Source organism: Ciconia boyciana, chromosome 7, assembly GCF_034638445.1.
Source record: "Ciconia boyciana chromosome 7, ASM3463844v1, whole genome shotgun sequence".
Lineage (NCBI taxonomy): Eukaryota > Metazoa > Chordata > Aves > Ciconiiformes > Ciconiidae > Ciconia > Ciconia boyciana.
In genome coordinates this window covers 29390114-29413533 of record NC_132940.1, presented here as the reverse complement: position 1 = coordinate 29413533, position 23420 = coordinate 29390114, and the positions used below count along the sequence as shown (strand labels likewise).

At 40.9% G+C, this 23420-nt stretch overlaps 1 protein-coding gene across 15 annotated transcripts in view; it reads left to right on the top strand.

The window, feature by feature from the left end:
* The window catches only part of PRRC2C (proline rich coiled-coil 2C), a 76330-nt gene that overhangs the window by 23221 nt on the left and 29689 nt on the right, over positions 1-23420 (top strand). For 10 of the 15 annotated variants that reach the window (XM_072867899.1, XM_072867897.1, XM_072867896.1 and 7 more), the window contains 18 exons: positions 1270-1376; positions 4449-4586; positions 6509-6759; positions 7137-7216; positions 8187-8320; positions 8405-8492; positions 8782-8923; positions 9934-10008; positions 10785-11418; positions 12250-12419; positions 13051-13297; positions 14379-14592; positions 15392-17752; positions 18944-19152; positions 19759-19913; positions 20367-20700; positions 21192-21277; positions 22262-22450. In XM_072867899.1, coding sequence (XP_072724000.1) covers positions 1270-1376; positions 4449-4586; positions 6509-6759; positions 7137-7216; positions 8187-8320; positions 8405-8492; positions 8782-8923; positions 9934-10008; positions 10785-11418; positions 12250-12419; positions 13051-13297; positions 14379-14592; positions 15392-17752; positions 18944-19152; positions 19759-19913; positions 20367-20700; positions 21192-21277; positions 22262-22450 — 5614 coding nt within the window. The remainder of the gene's footprint in view (positions 1-1269; positions 1377-4448; positions 4587-6508; positions 6760-7136; positions 7217-8186; positions 8321-8404; positions 8493-8781; positions 8924-9933; positions 10009-10784; positions 11419-12249; positions 12420-13050; positions 13298-14378; positions 14593-15391; positions 17753-18943; positions 19153-19758; positions 19914-20366; positions 20701-21191; positions 21278-22261; positions 22451-23420) is intronic. The other 5 variants (XM_072867901.1, XM_072867900.1, XM_072867891.1 and 2 more) reach the window with 3 other exon arrangements.

Genomic DNA, 23420 nt, shown 5'->3' with positions numbered 1-23420 from the left:
TCTTGTTCCTTGTTTCACTTCTGTGTGACAAAGTACAGTGCCGTAAGTTCCAACTTCCCTAAAGTCTGTTTAGAAAATATGCAGCTGTAGGAAATATAACTAAGTGGAAACTGAAGAGATGAGATTTTTTTTTTTAAATTCCAGTAACCTGTGGAAAGAAATCAAAATTGCATTCAGTTATCCTTGTGAGAAGCCATTGTGTTTCTCCCCAGCAGTGATTTTTTTTTTTTGTGATGTTTACTTCTGCATCATTTCTGAGACTACCATGTAAGTGCTTTGGGCTGATCATCGCAGAACCCAAACGGAACCAACTTCTCAGTGGCAGTCCTCAGAAATTTCAGATTACTTTGGGATCTATTTAAAGCATTTACAATTGTTTATTGTAAGTGAACTGACATGATATTGCACTAGTTATCTCTTTACTGTGATTCTAGACTACTGGATTTGCCCCTTAATTCCTTTTTTATCAAAATGAGTACTACTGAGCTGGAGGTCTTGATTTGTAGACACTAATCCTTTGGAGTCTTAAGTTATCTGAATATGCAGATTTCAGAAATAGCTATTCTTGAAAGAAGTTAAAAGTCACTAGATGAAGAAGTTAAAAGTCAAATGTAGACTAGAAAGATCTTCAAGAATATGCCTGGTTTTTGTATTGAACAAAAGGAGTGCTTATGGTAAATGTCTGTCTCTTCATTGTTAAGGTGGTGAAATTGAGACTTTGTTCTTAATAGACTTAAACTTCTGGGCTCCAATTTATGGTACCCATAGATTTTTTTTTTCATTATGTCTTTATCTTTCCTTATCAGTTCCTTTTACTTCATAATTTCTGACGTATATTTGCCTTCTTTCTCTCAGTTCATGGTGGTCTGTAAGTGCTTTCCTCTCTCAGCTCCTGAGGCAAGAGAACGTTATTCCAAATTATTCCCTTCCATGGCTGTACATTGATTGGGTTTTGATTGTCCAATACACTACTTGAAAAGTTATAATTCTGTTCATGACTGACTGCATTTTCTGCCCAGCCGTTTTCATTCATTCCTCTCCACTTTGGGAAATCTACTCTTGAAAGAATTAGCTAATTTATTCCAATTTTTAACTGTTACTATAACAACTCCTTTTATCTAAGAAAATGTTTTTTCTACGGAAGAGTGGTTATTGGTTCTTCAGCTGCATAGCTACCTCATTTCCTTCACTTGTTTGTGGTAGTAATTCTGATGTTCTTATTCTGTGCTCACCCTCTTGTATTCACAAGTGCTTTTCCTCTAATTCCAGACAGCCAGACGTGCCGCAGACACAGCCAAAACCTGCTGTTCCTGCTCCTCCAGAAGCAGCTCCTGTTGCCAAATCATGGGCCAACACCAAACCAGGTGGACAAGATGGTAAGTGATGTTCAAGCTGGAGGGGTTCTTGACAGGCCTAGGAGGCTATGAATGCTGCTGTGAGAGACCCCCAGACTCAGCAACTGTTTGAGTCTTGACCGGGCCAGTTGGGACTACGAATGCTGTGGAAGCAACTTTCTTGGCTGGAAGGTGAGCTGGTCCCCTGTCACTCAAGTGAGCTCCAGCCTGATTAAGCAGCAGGTCTGACTGCCTTTTAAAGGGCTGGCATAGTTGCCTCTTTAGAATTGACAGGGACATGGTGGTGACAGCGTAAGATCTTGAACATGGCTATGGTGAGGAGGGAAAATCTCAGCCAGTAGTTACAATGCATACAGTTTTTGTCATGGGAAGGAGAACCATAAACAGTTAGTGGTCATTCTGATCATAATTTTGGATCATTTTGTGCAAAATGTGTGTCGTCTTGCTTCTATTTAAATGTCTGCTACAGCAATACTTTTCCCTTTATTTTATAGATTCCTTGATTATTTTGGTTTCAAAGTGATAGTGTTCAAGTAGGGTTTTTTCCTGGGAAAAGCATTAAAGGTGTGTTTTGGGGTTGTTTTTTTTAACATAATTGTATGAAAGGATGGAGAACTATTTCCATCAGCGTGAATCTTGGCTTGAGTGTTTTCATTACAGATGTAAGACCAGAGTTAAATCTTCAGCAGATTTTAAATTGCTTGTAGAGTGAGAGGTTACTTAGAATTCCTGTGTCTCCATTATTAAAAATAACCTATGACGTGTTCTATTCCTTAAATTTGAGACTTGCAAGCTTTCTGTGGCTGTAAAATAGAGTTTTGGCTACCAAGTTGAAGAAGTGAGCTCTCTTCTGGATAGAGATCTTAGAATAGTAAAATCTGAATTGCATGGAGGTAACTTCTAAGCCATTATATGTAGTTTGTTAACATCGCATATCTAATGATTTTGCCTTTTTTTGCAGTATTAGAAGTGACAATTCTAGATTCTCCACTTCTTTCTCTCTTCTCTAATGTTCAGTGTTTCCTTCGTTGTCAAATATAGGAACTCTCCTCCTTTAAGCTTTTGCAGGAGTTTTGTAGAATAAAAAAAGGAATTAACACTGATGCAAAGTGATCTGCATACCAGCCTTTCTATATAAGCTGATAAGATCATCTCTATGACACAGGAAATAGTGATTCGGCTCAGTGGCTTCAAAATGTATTTAGCTAATTATTTTGTAGTTACCATGGCAGCTTGTGTGCCAAGCCCAGATGGTGCCCTCATTTCATTCAATTAATGCAGTATTGAGTTTGCTGTTTCAAGAAGAAATACAGAATGTGAATTGGCATCAGCTGCTTGCTATCCTCTTCAGTTTGAAATGCGGGATACACCTGTTGTGCTCATGCTTTCCTGATCTGCAGTTGGCTGGTGGAACTTGTAGTTTTTCCAGATGCCTTGTATGCATTCCAGCAGCCATTCAGCTGGCTGCCTCATGCTCTTGTAAGACTTCAGTTGAGTGAGGCAAGACTAAATCCTTCTCTGATGCTGTTGGTGGCCATGTAAAAAAGAAAGACTTCTAAAATGTAATGGCAGCGTGTATTTTTCATCTCATGCATTGGCCAGGAGTTAGGGTTAATTGCTACCATAACATCTTTGAATTCTTTAACTTCTTTCTGAACTGTTGGCTGACAACTTGGCTATTTTAGGTGGATAGCTTAAGCACTGTCAAGCTGGTCACTGAGGATGCTATTACTTTGCAATTAAAACATTGTTGCTGTCACTGTGTAGACTTGAGCAGAAAACATTTTTCGAGATTCATAAAACTCATGAATGTTGCATGCCACAGAAGAGCATGAATGTTGCAGAGCCTCTGAAGAGGCTCCCTTGTCTGGCAGGCTGTCTTGTTAGCGTGACTGCGATTTTCAGTCCCCTTAAGCAAGTCGTCAGATGTAGCTGCTTGGGAAGGTCAAGAGTCCAATGTCCATTAACAAAAAAAGTTAACATGATCTGTAGTAGATAAAGTTGGGATGAAGATTGAAAGATTTCAAGGCAATTTGTAGGCACAGGGATAAATAGTGGTATTTGCTGTCATGCCTTTACAAAGAATGTACAGAGAGTAAGGAGTTTATCCTGTGCTTGACTCTTAATCTTAAAAAAAAAAAAAAATCAGGATCCCTGCATTTTATTGTTATGAAGGATTCTTTCACAGATGGGAGAGAACAGAAGCTTTTCTAGCTGTTAGCTAAAAAAACCAATATTGTGGGGATTGGGGGGTTTTGGACAGCATATGTTCAGATCCTTTTTTGTGAGTTTGCTCTATAGTTCGTGTAGCCTGATACAATGTCTCTTATAGTAGCCAGTAGTAAAGATAGTATGTGAACAGGGCATTATTCAGGCTGTTGGAACAGAAATCTTCCCTCAGTAAGATTATCAGTGATTTGGTACTAGAATGCTATTGACCTAATAGGTCAATATCCATTGGGGGGGAACTGATTCAAAGTAGGTACTAATGACACCTGCTAAAGAGGAAGACAGTCTATATATTTGGCTTCCGTACCATGTGCAACAGAAGTCTTAAATTCCAATCCGGTTATGATATCAAGGGTTTTAGAAATCAAAGAAACCTACAGTTCTGATACTTTTCTCATAATGTAAAAGCTGTGGCCTTTTAAAGTCCTGAAAAATTGTTATTAGAACAGTAATAAATCTTAAGGGCTTTTGCAATAATATAGCTGCCCATTCTTGGGTTGACTGTAGAATAAAAAGAAGGAAATCTCTGTCTGGAAGGAGCAGGGTGGTGGGGGGAATGTTAAGAGCTGAGGAACTTCAGGTGCTCCCTGTGTTAATTCTTGTTCCATTGTCCATTATTGCTCTCTGGTGCTTCTGGATTTTTTCCTCAGCCCCAACAGGTGTGACAGATGGCCTAGTAAATTCAACAGCTTTGGTAGCAAATGTGAATGCTTTACAAGGATTGCTCTTCACTTATGTGAATTACGTTACCAGTAAATTGATGTGGCTTTAACGTTCACTTTTTAAGGATGATCAGGCTTTTATCACTTTCTGAACTGTTTTGACTACAGAAAGTTGTGACTTTGTGACTATCTTACTGTGTAGGTCCAGCTATTCAAGTAAATAGTTATTTCCAGCAAGAGTTTCCCAGTCTGCCGGCAGCTGGGGATCAAGAAAAGTCAGGCAAAGAGAAAGATGCACCGGAAGAACTCCATGGATCGGGACCCAACTTGCGACCACAAAGTAAGTATATACTACAAATTTTTGTGAAATTGCATGGGTTTGTGAGGAGCTCATTTATTACAAGATTACTTGCGCCCCTGTACAAAATAAGTTGATGAACTGATTGTTTTAATCAACACACACCTACACTGAAGAAACAGATTTTTGGGACTTTCTTCTGCTTTAGTGTGTTCCTGGTGTGTGGAAAATAGGATATTTAATCCTATCCTGCAGTTCGCTTTCCATTTTCCCAACCTAGTCAGTACTCCACTTGTGGTCTGAGGAACATTTGTTAGTTGCACAATACTGGAATTTTCTTACTTCCAGCTGCTGATGTCACAACAGCTAAAATATGTATTTAAAGAAATCTCCTAATATTAACTAACTATATAAATCATCATTAGGGTTGTCCTCAAATGGTTAGTAGTCATAAGAGAGTAGCCTGAAAAATCCTGAGCAGGAAGTGTAATCTACAGGATACCAAAAGAGGGGACTGTGATTTGAAAGGCTGAGGCATCTTTAGCTCGTGGCTGAGGTGCCCTGACTAGCTGGATCTGTTTCAGCTGTGGGGGATTAGATCTAGTGAAAACAACCATAACAGTGCTGTTTTTACATGTCTCAGTGAAGAAATGTGTATTGCTTCCCCAGATCCTTTTAATGGGGAGGCATTTGGGATTGTGCCTGTTGCAGTGAGAAACAAGATTCCTTTCTTTCTCAAAAAATTATTTTGATGAGGCTTGAAGGACTAGGGATCCTTTCCTGCATTGAAGGAGGCACTGTCTTGTGCCAGTAATAGACAAAATGTGCACTGCTTTTAGAGGGCTTGGGCTCTTAGGGAATCCTTAGCTCCTTTCTGTGTTACAGGCATCAGTTTTCCTTGATTTGTTTCAGTCAGGTCCTGCAGACTGAGGCCATGTGCTTGTTCAGGTCCTCTCTTGATTTTGATGTAGAGAATAAGTTGTCAAGAAATTAGAGAGATGTCCAACACCAAATTAGGAAAATAGCTACACATGTCTGTTCCAGCCTCCTGCAGGCATTTATAGTTTGTCAGCACTGTACATGCTATATTAAGCCCTTCTTTCAGGTCTGACAGCAGAAAGCTAAACGAGCTTGGCGAGTACTGCCCCTTTAGCAGCTGTGCTCCCCAGCAAAGATAAGTGGAAGAACTGTAATGGATACGTAGGAGCATAGTTTAACACTGCTTGAAGAGTTTGCACCCCTAGAGGAACATTATTTACAGTGTGCGTCTGAATTTTTGTTGGTCCCATGGATCTGAGCACTGCTGCTAAGTTTACTTTTTTTTGTCCTAACCCATGCTCTGTAGGCAGAAACTCCTAAATTAATGGACTGCCTAGCACAAGTGATAGGTCATTAAAATCCCTTACTTTTCCTCGACTTTTTGCTAGACATTTGCACCCAGAAATGCAGCCCTCATCACTTCTATTCCATCCATATCAGATAGAGACACAAGCCAGACTCTGGATACCTGTCTTCACTTTGAAAGATAATGCACAGGTATATGTCATTTTGAGAGTTTCGTGGTAGGCCTTTGCTGCTTAAGAAGTTTGATCTTTCCCTTGACAGCATCTTCACACTGAGTCAACAGTGGCTCACTTACCACAGCTAAATCTGTTTTCTCTCCTGTGCTATTACCGGTATCCTTCCTAAATTGCATTGTGTTTTGGAAGGTAGAGTAGGACAACTAGAGCAGTCTATAAATTTAACTCTTAACCCTTCAGGAACACAGCTGGATGTAGGGCTGAAGAGGATGAGAAAACAGCTTCTGTTTTCTCAAGTGGCCATTGCTTGTTTCAGTACCAAATATGAACATGTGTTTGCACAGATTGCTGTGTCACTGAAAACTGAGTAGGAAGAATGTGGTTTTCATCATGCCTGTCTGTAAATCTGTAATATAAAGTCTGTTCTTGTTTTTTCTCGTACTGATTCTGTCCATGCAGATGCTACTAGTTGGAGAGAAGGTGGTAATAAGAGCAACTCGCCCAGTTCTCCAACTGATCAAGAGGCTAAGGCTCTTGGACAAGAAGATGGTAATGCTACACCAGCAGAACAAAATGATGGCCAGAAGGCAGCAGAAAAGAGGGATGTGCGGTTACCACAAATCCCTCAGCCCAAGCTGAATGGCCAGCAGCAACCACCTATCTCATCTCAGTACAGAGCAATGATGCCACCTTACGTAAGTGATGGTTATGTGAAAAGTTTTTAAGCAGCGGGGATTGATTATTGGCTAGTGTGATTTCCTTATGCCCCTTTCTCCTCCCTCCAGAGAATGCTTAGCAGTTCTGCTAGCAGGGTGGGATTGCAACCAGCTCCTTAAAGGATGTGGCTACCTGTTGCTGCTCCTGCTACACTGAGTTTGAACTTGTCAGGAGCTGATTATCACTAGTAATCAGTCCACCTTGGTGACTTGATGTCACACACTTGTGATATTAAGCAAAGTGTCTTGAGTGAAGAGTCTTGCTTAACTTCTGTGGTGATTCTTGTGATGGTCTCGGTCTGCTTAATGCAATGATACTTTTTAACGAACGGCTCCTGTTTTTAAACCTTTCTTAGATGTTTAATCAGTATCCTAGAATGGCATACCCTCCTTCCGTGCAAGGTCCAACAAGGTTTCCCAATTCTGAGCCTAGCAGGTAAGAAACGTTACAAGTGTTATTGTTAAGTGGGTATGAACTCTTGTTTGTGACTCAAGGGGGGGGGGGGGGGGGAAGAAAAAATTTGCACTGAGTATCTTGATTATACACTGCATAAGAACTGCCACTGGTTAGTCTCACAGGTTTGGCTTGTGTGGAGCAGTGCCATGGAGTGTTTTGTGTTTGACAACTCAACTGCAAAACCTGAGGGAATTCTGCATGTTACTGGGGTTTTGATTGGGAAGAGCAGGAGTCACCTGGGGACACTTTTGAAACTTCAGCCAGTATTTTGCCTGTAAAAGGACTCTTCCATTGTTATAATGAAAGTAGTTAATTCCTGCTTCTCAACTCTACTGCTCTCCAATTAAAGTAAAACTGTAATACATAATAGAATTAGTTTTCCTCCTCCCTGTGCATTTCTCCATAGTTGAGGATGACTGTGCACATGCATGAGGAAATAGGGGATGCTGTAGGCAGTAGGGTACAAACTTTGGCAGGTGATCTGTGGTTGGGATCAGGAAGAGGACAGACAGGCTGAGAGGGATCTCTGGGAGAACTTGAGTATAGGAGTAGGGAGAAGGTGTAGAACCTTTGACAGTAGGAAAGCATGAAAAGTGTAAAGAAATACCTCCGAGGTGGAGAAACTGGTGATAAGAAGGATGCCAGATCTGTTCAGTGTGTTGTTTGAAAGCTACAAGGCATGTGGTTTTCTACTGTCAACTGATGTTTGGCTTGTTTGTGAAGTGTGCAAGCAAGGCTATATAGCATCTAATCTTTCTCTTCCATAAAGAACCATCTGGTGGTGTATCAGTAATTATTTGAACTACAATAGTCATGCTTGTGGATGCTAGTTCACATTTACACTGTATTTGAGAGAACAGTACTTCAAATAATTGTCATAGAAGTTGACCTTTTATGTAGTCGTTTTGCTGGATAAATAGTGACAGTGGCCTCTTTCTCTTTTTTTTAGAGGGCCAAGGGGAAGAGGACCGCCTTCATGGTGTTCGGAACCTATTGAGCGCCCATCCATTCTCAGTGCTAGTGAACTTAAAGAGCTTGATAAATTTGATAATCTAGATGCTGAGGCTGATGAAGGCTGGGCAGGTAAGAACATCAGATTAATAGTTTCTGTTACTTGTACAGTGAATTTTTCTGAAACAATTAATTGAATATTTGCTTATGTATCAGGTGCTCAGAGTGAAGTGGATTACACTGAGCAGTTGAACTTCAGTGATGATGATGAGCAAGGAAGTAGTCAAAAAGAGAAGGAAAGTGGGTGAGTTGGTGTTGCCAATTGAGTGTGAATGCCTCTTAACTAGCTTAGCTTTTGGGAAGGTTGAATGAAATAACTGCAAGTACTCACTCCAATAACATTTATTTCAGTCATTTGATACCATATTAAATTGCATAACTGCCTGCAGACTCCAGTCACATGGGCGTGTAATAGAAATGATCCTTGCTGTGAGGAAATTTCACTCTTGATAAGAAACATTGAGGATAGAAGATAAATCACCAAATACCTATGTGGAGTACACCTTCCATTTTTCTTATTTCTTTGCACATAGTGATGAACAAACACCATCAAAAGATTCCCAGAGTCCTGATGGCCAGAAGGAAGCAGAAGAACAGACAAGTGCTAAGTCTGCCACCCAGGTTTCCACAGCAGCAACCAAAGGGTCTTACGGCAAAAGCTCTCAGCTTGATCAGGTTTGTGTGTTCTTCTCTTCAGCTCTTCCGGCAACAGCCTTGTCAGGAGAGGTCAGATTCAGGTGTCTTTCCAAACTGTCAGGTCAATTAAGGTTATGAACATGAGTGAAAGCATTAGCTACTGCTTATCTGAGCTGTGGTGACTGATCGGGTGCTGCTTAGTCAACTTAGCTGCTTCTGGTCACAAAATAAAAATAGCATGTCTTTATCTAGTGTGTTCTAATCCACAGTTGTGAGGGGGTGAGAACTCTTGTGTCAGTTACTGTGACTCAACTGACAAGCTTTAACTCGATACTGTTGTCTGTCCATCGCTGTAACAGTGAATGAAGCCGTTCTGGTGTCCATCATGTTTTATAGTGGCAGAGAGTAAATGTGTCCAGTTGGCCCACACATTTTTCCTGGGTGTGGGGGTTGGTTTTTTTTTTGTATTGTGACCCACTTTCTTCAGTGCAACTTAGCAGTAGCATGTCAGCTCACTTCTGACATCTCAGGCAGATAGATTTTATACAGACCATGTAGAATTCATCAGCTCAGCCATTTTGGTTTTTGGTTTATCCTCTAGTAGAGGAAGATTGGCAACTACCTCAGTTTATGTTTTTGGTTTTTTACCAGGAAAAGCTACTGTTGACTTTATCTGAAAATTTCCCAGAAATGTTTTCTCTTGACACCAGTAATAATGAAGATGAGAGATCTTGAATTGGTTTTACTTGTACTTTCTCTGTATAGAGATCATGTTGTCTTTCAGGGTTTGATGCTACATTGAATCTGAGGAAAAACAGTGCAGTAACATAAAGTCTGAAATTTGGATGCGTGAATTTTTAAAGTAATTGTTTAGCTTTCAGTATGTAAAGTAGAAATGTTCTTACCTTTCTTTTGCATGCAAATTTGTATCATATGCAGATAGTTCACTAGGTGTAGTATTGTAATGCAGTCAAAACCAGTAAATCTAAAATTTGTCGGCTTGACTGTTATGAGCTTGCTTAACCCTGGTACTGTGTTTGATCCAATAGGATCGGGGTCCAGCACAGCCTTCTATACATGAAAGAGGTGGTCCTGCTCTTCATCCAAAATCTATTCTACCACCGGTAAGAAAGATTAGAATTGTCCTTATTTCCTTGAGTTAAATTCTTTAATGCTGTGGTGGAGGGATTTAGACAAGAAAAGTAAAAATATGCTTCACATAGGGATAAACTTTTGTTTAACAAGTGAAATGATCGTAATGCGTGGGGCCAGTAAGAATGGGACCCCAACACAGCCATGCTGCTAATTGTGTGAAGCAGCCCAATTTTGTAAATGCCATATGAAATGCATGAGAACTTCAAGAGTTTTCAGTTATCCAGCCCCATTTGGGAACTGGAGAGGACAGGGGCATGGGAACGGTGCTGGAGGGCTGGCTGCCAAGGCAGGCGGGGAGATGAAGTCCTAAATGAAATGTGTACCTATTAGCTTCTTACCAGTTTTCAACAGTCCTTATTAAAATCTCTGTTATCCTGAGCTACCTTGAATTTCTTTGGCTCCTTGGGGGACTTTTGTCTGAGATCTGCCCTATGTCTCTGATTTAGAGCAGCCAGTAACCAAATCTAAAAGACGTTTGTCATCTTTGCTGTCACTTTGCCTTAGTGATGGGGAGGAGGAGTGACATGAACCAAACTGAACCCAACCCCTTTACCTCTCCTTTTTGAGCTCAGGTTGCATGAGTCTGAACTGGAGCAGGAAGGTGGGGGCTTGCTTTTTCTTCCAAATCTTGCTTTTTAAAGGTGCCATGCAAATACATGTGTTGACAAATAGTTAAATATAATATTTCAGCTGGCTGTTTATATAATACATGCTCGACTCGACTTAACTGATTTTAATATTGCAGCACCCTCCTCCTCCTGATCGCCAGGTAGGACCTGGAAGGCAGGGACCCTTTCCCCCTAAACCAGTACCAGATGAAGATGAAATTTGGAAACAGAGAAGACGACAACAGTCGGAGATATCTGCCGCAGTTGAGCGAGCCCGTAAGCGGCGAGAAGAGGAAGAAAGAAGAATGGAAGAACAGCGAAAAGCAGCTTGTGCCGAAAAGCTAAAACGGTTAAATGAGAAATTTGGCTGTGTGACAAAACCCTCCCGGGAGGACCCTCTGAAAGAGAGGGAAAGGGAGAGAGAGAGGGAGCGGGAGAGGGAAAGGGAAAGAGAAAGGGAGCGGGAGAGGGAAAAGGAGAGGGAGCGGGAGAGAGAGCGAGAAAGAGAAAAAGAGAGGGAGAAGGAAAAGGAAAAAGAAAGGGAAAGGGAGAAGGAAAAGGAAAAAGAAGAAAAAGAAAAACTGGAGAAGGCACAAGAGCAAGAAAGGGAGAAAGAGAAAGAAAAGGAGATGGAGAAAGAAGAGAAGGAGAATGAGAAAGAGAAAGAAGAGGAGAAACCAGCACATGAGGTTCCTGAACCTGTAGAACCTGTGGCAACACCTGTAGTAGAAAAACAAGAAAGTGAAACCAGGAATAACAAGGAAGAAAAAGGTATGCTTGCACACAAGTAGGAGTTGTCTGTCTTAAAGCTGAGCCACAGAGCATAGTTGTACTCTAGGAGTCTAATTTGCATACCTAATTAACGTAGCACATCTAGACCATTTATTTTCCTGGCACATTACAGCTGCTAACTGTCCTTTGAGCTAGACCCGTTTACCCAGCTCATCAAAACGTTAAAGGAAAAATTGGTCTCTGTGATTTAGGCTGGACTTTGAAGAATACAGAAAGAAAAGTAGGCTTTCTTTTCCTGCTAAAGGAGGGTCAGCAATTCATGTTGCTAAAAAGCAATGTAAATTATTTCACCTATTCTGTTCTTTCAGCAAGCCTAGAGAAGTAGACACAAAGAGTGCATATTTAAACTTGGTGCATTTTTTGTAGTGGAACTTGAATGCCACAAGAGAACTGTTAGACTATGCTTAATAAGGTTGTGTTATCCTTTAAATGGATAAAAGTGATTGTAAAACCAAACCTCGGTTCATAAAAAAGTTGATTCAAATGTAATATGGTAGCATTGATACAGCACTTCTTAAATCACATAGTAGTTACAACCTGAATGCCAGTGGTTGATTACCCAGTGTATTTGAGTTTAAAAGGGACACTGAGAGATGTATTAACAACAATTGTTCTGTTTTGAGGGGTTGTTCTTAACTCTTTTTTGCCTTTATTGATTTTGGAAACTAAGACTGTGAGGTTAGAGAAGGCAGACTGTTTTCATTTTAGAACGTCCTTTATCTGACATTCTGGTGAAATTGTCATAATTTTAAGATTCACTCTTGTCTCCCATGTGTGGGTTTGGGGTTTTTTTGGGTTTGTTTTTTTCAGAAGATCAAGCAGTCTTTACCCGACAAGATAATGGTCGGAATGAGAAAGAGATTTCACAGGTGACTCATGAGAGTGAGCCAGATTCAGGATCTCAGCCTCGTCCTGCTGTTTCCTCGGGCTATTCTAAACAGTTCCAGAAATCATTACCACCAAGATTTCAGAGGCAGCAGGTAACTAACCAGTCCATGAAAAGAAGGAAGTTCATTAAAAGAATGATGTCTTCTGCCTCATTCTGAATAAGAATGTGACCACAGAAGTTTCAAAAAGCTTAAGTTGTTGGTTTCCAGCTTCTATAATGTCTATGGTATTGTCAGGAATTGCTCTGCATGAAACAATTCTTGTCACTGAAAGTAGCCAGTAAGTGAGCAGAAGGCAAGAGAGGCTTTTAAAACTGGCCGGTTTGCATCAGTTGCTGAAGTAGAGCATTGCCGTGTGGTTACCTATGGAACGTGGAGTTTGATGGTCATTGTTTCTATAGCTTTTCCTCAAAGGTTATGACACTCACAAATGTAATTTGGACTTGGGTCCTATGGTCTGAAAAGCACTGTGCATTAATGACATGCACAAAGTATAGGTGGTTCTGTGTCTCAGCTGAACACCAGCAAAACTGTAGCTATTCTAAATTGTCCAGTCTGGTTTTTTCCCTTTTCTCCTAGTTCATCCTGATGCATGTTTGTGATTAATTTTCAGAATGCTTAGTGTCCTGGAGATAACTGTACTTGTTGTTTGCAAATGTTATTTGAATTCTGCTCAAGTCTTCATCTTAACAGAAAGTTGTGTAATATTGTTTCTGTTATGCAGGAGCAAATGAAACAGCAGCAGTGGCAGCAACAACAGCAAGGTGTCCTTCCACAGTCTGCTCCCTCACAGCCTTCTAGTGGCCCTGTCCCACCTCCCCAGCATAGACCCCTTTACCAGCCCATGCAACCACATCCTCAGCATTTAGCTTCAATGGGCTTTGATCCACGGTGGCTTATGATGCAGTCTTACATGGACCCACGAATGATGTCAGGAAGACCTGCAATGGATATGCCTCCTATTCATCCGGGTAAAATTTGGCAGCATTTTTTGACTGCTGAACTTGCTTGATTTTGAAACAGAAGTCTTTCCCTAACCACACAATGGTTACAGCAAGTGGGTGGGTTTTTTAAAAAGAAAACTACATTATTTCATTGTTTGAGACAAAATAGATTTTAGTAATACTGGAAAAATTAGTCATGTGTCAAGGTATATATTTGACTATAAAGTAAAATCACAGCTTTCTTATGTATTGCAGGCATGTTAGTGACAGTTAAGGATGTATTCAGAATGTCAGCATAAGCCTTACTTTGTTATAGATATTAAAGCTGGCATGAGCTAGGTTGAACTGAGAAAAATAGTGTATTTACCATTTGTATTTCATTACACATTAGCACTTGATACTACATTGCTTATTAAAAAAACCATGAAACTTTGTTATTTTTATATTATGTATTAGCACCTCTAGAGTCTTACTAAATTTGTGTTTTCAGATTCTTGGCACTAAAAAGTCCTTTTTAATTTGTGGAATGGCCCATCTGACTTGCAGTTAGGAAAGCTATTGTGCATAAATAATACAAGTCTGGCATGTAATGTACTGGAGGATACTTATCCAGCTAAAGAGCAAGGGAATGGGTATCCTGAATGCGTGCAAGGAATGAACGGAGGAAATGGCAGGCTAAGCAAAGACAGTGAAAACTGTAGAATTTCTTTAAAATGTTACCAAAAAAAGGACCCAGAGTCCCTAATAGAGTACAAAAAAAACCACCTGCCTGTACACTCGTCTTGCCTTTTGCCATTCAGACCTCACATCAGAAACTTCATTCTCAAGTTTACAGGTCTACAGACCTGGTTCGTCCCATTATGGTGGAAGCAGACAGCTTTTCCTTTTGTTGGTACATAGTGTACTAGTGGTGAATATTATTTAGTCACTCTGAGATCAACTGGCAGTGAACAGACATTTGGTTTCAACAATGGAAGGTACAGAGGAAAGGAGATTGGAGGAGAGAATAGCATTCTTCAGTACCTCCTGATATGCTTTGTTTGTCTTGAGGTAGGTTTCTTTGCTAATGTTAAACTGGTTTCAATTGTTGAACTTAAATCTGTCACAGGAATCATGCCTCCCAAACCACTGATGAGAAGAGACCAGATAGAGGGATCAGCAACTAGTTCAGATTCATTTGAACATATAGCTCGCTCAGCAAGAGAGCACACTGTTCCTTTGTCAGAGCCCCGCATGATGTGGGGGTCAGACCCGTACCCCCATGCAGAACCTCAGCAATCTAGTTCTCCTCCCAAAGTCTTAGAAGAGCCTAACGATTTGAGGTAAGCCTGAATCATGTACTCCTGCGTGTCACTTCTCCGAGCCATACAGACTTACATGCTTGGCTATGTAACTTACGTTGCAAAACACAGTTTAAACTGAGTTATAGCTGCTCATCACACAAAACTTTAAAAGGAGTTGTGGCTGGGGGATGCAGTGTACTTGGTGCTGTTGTATGAAACAAAAGACATGCCTGCTCTGTAGTGGAGTGTAGAAAGACAATTTACCCCTTGTTTAGGATCCTTAACCTAATTTGATGAATGGTGATTGCCATAACACTTTGAATTTTCAGTTTTGTAAAACACTTCTGTAGTGTTGTCTTGTTCTCCATCTGCTCTCCCTGTATCAGAGAACTTCTGTCTGATGTATATTAGTTTCAAAAGTGGTGTGTTAAGTACAAGTGGTATAAAGCAAGACAGTAACTTTTGACCTTTGCTGCACAATGAATAGTCAGGAAGTCTTCCTCTACATCTTAAAAGAACCCAAAAATTTTTTGCTGTACTGCTGTCTGGGTAATACTTGTGATACTAGCCTGCTAACTTGGAGGCTCCATTTAAAATTGCATGTATAGCCATTAACAACAACAGATTCCTAAAGCTAATTGTACATTTGACACTGAACTCCTAATCAGGATAGAATAAAATTGACCTCTGCAACTAGCAGTGACTATGAAAATTAATACCTGTTATTTCCTTGAGCTGACATTAATCCTTCATAGAAATAGAAAAATATTTGATTTAAGTAAATATTTGAGTCAAATTTTTTCTCCCACCCTAACATTCTTACTTGCTTGCTGCTTAGGTCTGAGGCACACTTGGAGCAAGAACGAGTTGCTGTCCCTGCCACCGCATATGCTGTAGAACACAACCAGTTGGACTCTCATCCAAAGACAGACTTTTTCAGAGAATCAGGAGAGGTGGATGTACAAAAGTTCCCAAGCAGGCCTTTGGAAGATGTACAACCTCTCCAAACTGACACACCTAACATGGCAGTTAATTTTGAAGGCATGAATGAGAAAGTTACACATAGCTCTCCAGAAGAATTGGTGCCTGTGGGGGAAAGTCACTCTTCGCTAAAGAGAAGCATTTCCCATGGTTCAAGTCACTCTCTAAAGTCAGAAGACCAGAGGAATGAGACAGCAACAAATATCCCTAAATTAAATAACAGGCCTGTTGAGGCAAAGGAGACAATTGAGAGACTTGAGATTAAGCCAAAAAAAGAAATTTTGATCAATAATAGAACATCAGAAGGACCAAAACCTGAAAAAACTTTCAAACCTAAGTCTGAAACAAGATGGGGTCCTAGGCCAGGTTATGGCAGGAGAGACGAAGGTGGTGATAGACCAGTAAGAAGATCGGGTCCTATTAAAAAACCTGTGCTTAGAGATATGAAGGAAGAGCGTGAACAGAGAGAAGAGCGTGAGCAGAGGAAGGAGAAAGAAGGAGAAAAGACAGTTAGTGAAAAACCTAGCAAGTCTGAAAAAAGTGACAAAAAGGAAGCACCTCAAGTGCCAGTGCCTCAGGCTGAGCCAGAGACATCCACCTCCAGCAGCACTCCTCTGGCTAAGAAGATAACCCAGGATGCTGCTCCAACACTAGCAAGCCAGGAGAGCAGTCAAACCGAGACTGCAGCTAAAGCTCCCATTCAGCCACCCACGCCTCCAGTCCAGCAGCAGCTACCGGCTGCCCAGCCTGCTGCTCCACAGCTTCCCCCTGCAGTACAGCAGCAGCCACCTGCTCAACCGGCAGCACAGCAGCAGCCACATGTTCAGCAGCCAGCTACTGCAGTGAAGGAAGAAAAGCAGACTGAGAAGGTAGTTAGCAAGGAGGTTGTAGAGAAACCACGCTTAGAAACCAGACCAGTAAAAAGAGAGCCTGGTTTACCACCTAGGACATACTGGAAAGAGGCTAGGGATAGAGACTGGTTCCCAGATCAGGGATACAGAGGCAGAGGTCGTGGGGAGTATTATTCTAGAGGTCGTAGCTACAGGGGTTCTTACGGAGGACGTGGTCGGGGCAGTAGAGGCCATAATAGGGAGTACCCACACTACAGAGATCCTAAGCCTAGATCAGACCACGTGCCTTCAGGGCCTGTTAGGCAAAGAGAAGAGAGTGAAACTCGTAGCGAGAGTTCTGACTTTGAAGTAATCCCAAAACGGCGGCGACAGCATGGTTCAGAGACAGATTCTGACAGCGAAGTTCATGAAAGCGCAAGTGACACACTGCTTTCAGACAAAGACAGTCTAATCAAAGGCAAGCACCCAAAAAGAGAAGAGAGAGCTGATGGCAAGAAGCCTCCAAAGCCTCTGTTGTTCAAGCCTGAAAACAATATCAGAGTAGACAACAGATCCCTAGAAAAAACATATATAAGAGATGATAACAAACCCAAACCAGGATTTCTTCCTAAAGGAGAGCCTTCTAGACGAGGCAGAGGGGGAATGTATAGACGTGGTGGCAGGGATCCTGGTGGGCGTCCTCCACGTCCATCTACAATAAGGAGACCAGCCTACAGAGACAATCAGTGGAACCCTAGGCAAACAGAGATCATTAAACCAGAAGATGGGGAGCCTCCAAGAAGAAATGAACATTATGGTCCTATACCAGTTGATAAAAGACCTCCAAAATTTGAGAGAAAGTTTGATCCAAATAGAGAGAGGCCACGAAGACAAAGGCCTGCTCGACCTCCAAGGCAAGATAAGCCACCACGCTTTAGGCGCCTAAAAGAAAGAGAGGCTGCATCAAAGATAAATGAGGCAGTAACCAGCTCATCAACAAGTGCCACAGTTAGCAATACAGTTAATGAGCCGTCCAACACTGCTCTGGATGTGTCAGGAAGTAAGACACCAGACTTGTCCAACCAGAATTCTTCAGACCAGGCAAATGAAGAGTGGGAAACAGCCTCAGAAAGCAGCGACTTCAATGAGAGGCGGGAGAGGGATGAGAAGAAAACAGCAGATGTAGCAGCACAGGTGGCTGCAAAGGCAGGAGAAAACGCTGGAGCTCCAAAAAGGGAAATAGCCAAGAGAAGTTTCTCTAGTCAGCGGCCTGGAATAGACCGTCAAAACCGACGTGGCAACAGTGGGCCAGCTAAACCAGGGAGGAACTTCTCAGGGCCTAGGAGTGAAAGGCGGAGTGGTCCTCCACCCAGAAGTGGAAAAAGAGGGTGAGTACCAGCTTCTGATAGGAAGCACATGTGATCTTAGTCTTCTGTTGTCCTCCTGTGGTTAAAATCATTAGTAGTTATTTTAGATTTGTAATAACTGGTAGAAAAGAGAATGACAAACACATGCACCTGTGGCTGTGTACTTTCTATTTTTTCTGTTTGTATACAGACACTTGGGGAACATGGAGCTAAAAGCAGAGTATTCTTACATGTATGCACAGTGTTCAAAAAGCCTAATTAAATAAAAATTGGAGTGCTCTTTCTCGGAGTCGAGCTATGTTTCTCAAGATTTAAATGCAAGCTGAAATGTTAATGTGAGCAGTTTTGCAGTTTAGTAGATTGCTGCATTGCATTTGGCTTTTTGTATTCTTAGATCAATCACCTAACATAGACGAGCAAGTTGAGAAATGCTTGCCATTGAGACTGTTTTGTTTCTCTATATGCTAAAATTGATTGAAACTTGATAATTGTCTAATGTTACTATTTGCCCACTGTTTTGTAGCCACAGTGCACAGTAGTCCAATAAGTGGGAGGCAGAACAAGACATTTCTTCATTGAATGCCTACCCTGTACTCTAGGACTCTTGTGTTTGTAGGTTGCTGTATTCTAAGTTCAGATTTTGCCTGGTGTGATCAGTGCTCTAGCCTCTGAGTTAAAACTATTAAGAATTTCTTTGGCTAGTCACTTGAAGGTGATGTTGAAGCAAAAGTTGGGTATTCCAGGTTCCACAGTAAAGTCAGAATGCTGCAAATCTGATTCTTGTGGCTTCAGACAGCTTTTGGCAAGTGAGCCTGTGGAGCAAGTATATTGTACCTTGTTTTTAGTTGTTCACATTGCATACTGTAAGCTTCTGTTTTGTCTTTTCCATGGAAGGCTTTACTGGAGTTCTGAACTGCATACTTGTTGACTTTGGGTGTGTCTAACTGCATAGACGAAGCCAGAGTTGACCTTAAAATTATGCTTTTTTTTCTGTGATTCCTTTGGCAGCAGGTCATTTGATATGTGCCCAAAACAGCTTTTGCTGTTAAGCTTCTGCTCATTGAGGAGCTGAAAGTAAAACTCTAGAGCCTACTAAGAAGTTGCACACTAGACACTTGTAGCTGTATAACATGATCTGCACTAGATTGTTAGCTCCTTCCTGAGTGTTCTCTGTGGCTGGTCATTAATTTTCTCAAACTTTTTCTAATATAGGCCATTTGAAGAGCAGACAGCAGCTGTGCCTGGTGTTGATCCCACCAACAGCAACTCTTTACATCAGGAGGATGGAGGTGTTACTGCTGCAGGACAAAAGAGCACCAAGGATGCAAGTGGCAAAAAGAGAGAAGAACCTAAGGCTGGTCCAAAGAAGCCTAAGGAAAAAGTGGATGCCTTGTCTCAATTTGATCTTAATAATTACGCAAGTATGTATTGATAATATGCTAACAAGAATTTGTAATCCTGCTAGCTTTGCTGCATATAGAGCTAGATGTTTGAAAACTTACAAAAGAGGAAAGGTGATTTTTTTAAACACCCGAATAATTGTGTACTTGAGTATTGCTACCTTTGTCACATCTAATTAACCTCTGTGCCTCTAAAAGGTGGCAAATATCATTGTGTGTTTTTATGTATAGATAAGAACAATTTTGTTCTATCACCTAATCTTAACTCTGTCATTCAGACCATTTTCCACCACACGCTAATAATTTGCTTAACCTTCATAAGCAAAGGCAGTGGATATCACTGATAAGCCTGCAGCTAATATTCAGGAAGGCTGTTCATAATTATGTTTTAGTTCTTATTTCCTGGAGAGTCTGGTACAGGAACCTCCAGTTTTTCATTTCTTCAAGATTAACTCCTTGTCTGCAAACTCAACAGCAAATCACTTGGCAAGCAGAAGCTTACCTTTAATCAGGGCCACCACCTGTGTCTGTGGGGAAATTGCTTCCACTCTAAAACAGCTTTTGGCTTGGTGTGCTGCATCTGAAGCTGTTAAAACAGCAGCATCTATGCCTTTCCTTTTTCTATAGGTGTTGTGATCATTGATGATCACCCTGAAGTGACAGTAGTTGAAGACTCCCAATCTAACTTGAATGATGATGGTTTCACAGAAGTGGTGTCTAAGAAGCAACAAAAACGCTTGCAAGATGAAGAGCGCAGAAAGAAGGAGGAACAAACAGTGCAGGTACAAGACCAGCGTTTATAGTGGGAAAGAGCTCCTTGCAGTACTGAGAATGTTGTAAAGTATGCAGAATCTTCCTTCTAAGTAAGCTATATTTTGACTTTATAAATATAACTAGATAGTTGTATTAAGTTGTTCAGAATTAGTAAATTGATTTTCACTTAGTCATCTTAGGATTCTGTATTTCCTGATTGGGCACTGTCAGGCAGGTGGAACTGGCAAACTAAACCCACCATTTTTCATACTGTGACAAAGATTTATACTATTGCTTGTATAAAAGGTGATTCCAAGAGGAAAATGGATGAGAAATCATTGTTCCTGTAGTTAAATACCCCTAAAAAAAATAAACTTATTTAAGACAGGGTTAATCAGATTGCTTTTTGCTGCTACACAATGTACAATTGGTTGTCCATACAGACGATCAGCTGTAAGAACAAAATTGGCTTCCGCTTACAGGTTTGGACCAAAAAAGGATCAAGCGAAAAAGGCCGAGGTCAGAATTCCAAGCTCCCACCCAGATTTGCCAAAAAGCAGCAGCAGCAACAGGCAGCAGCCGCAGCTGCACAGCAGGCGCAAGCTCAGGCACAGCCTCCGTGTACAACGCAGACTCCAGGTCAGCCACAGGCTTCTGCTCAGCCACAAAACCAGGCTGCAGGAGGGACAGCCAGCACAGAATACACAGTGTCAGGAAAAGTTCTGCAAAACACCCCGGCTCACAATGGTCTAGGAACTGAATTATGGGAAAACAAGGTGCCTCCTACAGCAGTTCTAAATGATATTTCCAAAAAATGTAAGTGGTGTCTTTTGGATTTGGGGCGGGGGGCAAGCATTGTAATTAGAGAATGCTGATTGCCAGCTCTCTCTGTTAATGTCTCACTTCTACCTGCAAATGTATTTTGCACAGGGAGTAGGGGACAGCATTCCCAAGTGCAGTGTTGTAACCTATGAATATCTCGGAAAAAAGATTTTTGCAGTATGATCTTACTCAGTGGTTTACGTTGTTGTCATGTTCTTCATTCACTATGAATGAGCAGCTGTCACTCCCCTCAGAAATCTGTTTTCTTGGGCTTGGTCATGCTTCCAAACATGGTGATTGCCCCACTTGAAAGCAACTAAATAGGTAGCATATTGTTAACTGCTGAATAGGTTAACAATTTCTTAACCAGAGCTTATTTAGTCAAGATGTCTGTAAGTTAATTCTCAGTCAATTTATAACTTTAGTCAGATGCATTTGGCAACTTTGGGTTTTTTTTTTTTTAACTCTCTTTTCTTAATTGTCAGTGGGACCCATTAGCCCACCTCAGCCACCTTCGGTCAGTGCTTGGAACAAACCTTTGACATCTTTTGGTTCAGCTACATCTCCAGAGGTAAGAGTGAAGGGAAGAAGAGTAGCTGTATGTGAAGCTTGCCCAAATTATACCTCTTTGGGACTGGGTTATCCATTGATACTGGCGTGCACGCAGTTAAACTAGTATGTGTAGAATGTATCTCCATTAAGTCAGGAGATAGCACAGAAACACAGGATACAGGCTGGTGCTTTTATGATTGCAGCATGGAAAAACTGTTATTTTAATAAAGTCTCAGCCGTTCACAGATTCTATTGATAGCTGTCGTTCACTGCATTTTTTTAAGTAAAAATATTGCCTAGTTTGCATGTGAACACTTGTGTACAATTCAGTAATGTAGACAGAAACAGGATGTCTCCAAGGAACTAAGTGGTTTTTGTGTCTCTTCTTAAATCAGAGGTACAAAAAGCAGTAGATGCTTTCTAACTATATTAGCTCTACTTATCCCATGTAATTTGCATAGCCCTAAATTTTATCTTTAAAGTCCTGTGATTTTGTTTTCTTGGGCTTTTCTGGTCTTGACTTTATTGTTTTAAACTGTAAGAATGTGACATAACTCTCTTAGGAGACCATTTTAACTGTGTAAGGAGATCTGGAAATATTTTTTAATGTCTTATTCTTCTTGAATTGAACATTAATTTTTGAACTTTCAGGAGAATGTTGTGAACCTGAATCTGGACATTTTGATATTGCACTTGTCCCTCTCCCCCTTTTCTACCAGTTCATAATCTTGATCTTGTTTATGTATTTCTTCACTGCTTTTTTTTTTCCTTACTCTTGAGGTTGTGTAAACAGTAGGAACTTGAGGAGCAGGAAGTGTACATTCATATATTGTTTACTCTTGCAAATCTGTTGCAGTCATAAATAACGCTTTTGCTGGTAGAAGGTAAAAGTACCCTTTTAGTGGTTTTCAGCTGAGCGTATTTTGTGCTCTTTTCTGAACCAGTGGCATTGTATTGATGTAGAAATCTTTTGAAATGTGTTAAATGTTTGCCTTTTAACTAGGGGACAAAGCCTGGGCAAGAAGGTGGAGTTGATCTTGGTATAGAAACTATTCAGTTTGGAGCCCCAGCTTCCAGTGGCAGTGACAATGAAGTTGGCCCTGTACTTCCTGAGAAGTCCACTGACAAGCTACCAGAACCAAAAGAGCAAAGACAGAAACAGCCTCGGGCTGGACCCATCAAAGCACAAAAGGTAAAAGATTGTATCTTCAGTACAAACTTTTAAACTTAATGAAGTTCAGCCAAAAAAAGGTTACAAATAATGGAATACTCATTAAGCTACAACCAGACCTAGAAAAATTGCATTCCCCTTTTGTATTTCCTAAAAAAATCAACAAGTTGGTTCTTGGAGAGAAGATGGGGAATTCGGTTCAAGAAGCAAGTGTAAGTAAACAGCATCCTAGCCCAGCAGAGTTTGTCCATTGGTTCTGTGTTTGGAGCAAGGGATGTGGCTAGAGCAGGGATGGGATTATGGATTTGCGATAGCTTTGTTGGGACACCATGGATGTGGTAGAGTGTTTTGGTTTTGTTTTCTAGTTTGGGGGTTTTGGTTTTCTCTCGAGCTTACTTTGCTCAGGCTTTGAGAGCTGTTTTGAAGCAGGCATTCTGTTTCTGCCCTGGCTGTATCTCCAGTTTCAGTAGTTCTTCCTGCCACCATGCCTGTCTTGCCCCCCTCTAAATGATGCATGGTGCCCTACTTTGTTTTGTAGCCAGATTACCAAGATGAGTAATACATCAAGTTGCAGGAAAAGCAGTGTTTTGAGGAAATGTATAAATGAATGTTAGAGCCACTGATTTGAAGTCTCAAATTCAAATTCATGGATGTCTGGATAATTAATTTTTTTGCAACTAATCTAGGAAGACTGGATAAGTAATCAAACTTACCTCAATTTAAAAAAAAAAAAAAGTGTATCACTTGCCCTCCAGAGATTTAGGGGCTCCATTTAATCATCATGGTCTTGTATATCCATTGTTACCACTCATAAGGAGTAACACTTTCTCCTCCTGTCATTTAGATTACACTTAGTGATCTTTCACGTTGATGAAATGTAGTTTCCTGTTATTTCCACCTCCAGTGCATACTTATCTGTGCATTGCTAGCACTCAGCACCAGCTTCTTGCTTTCAGAAAGAGATGGTTATAGCAGATAAACTTGGCTGGTG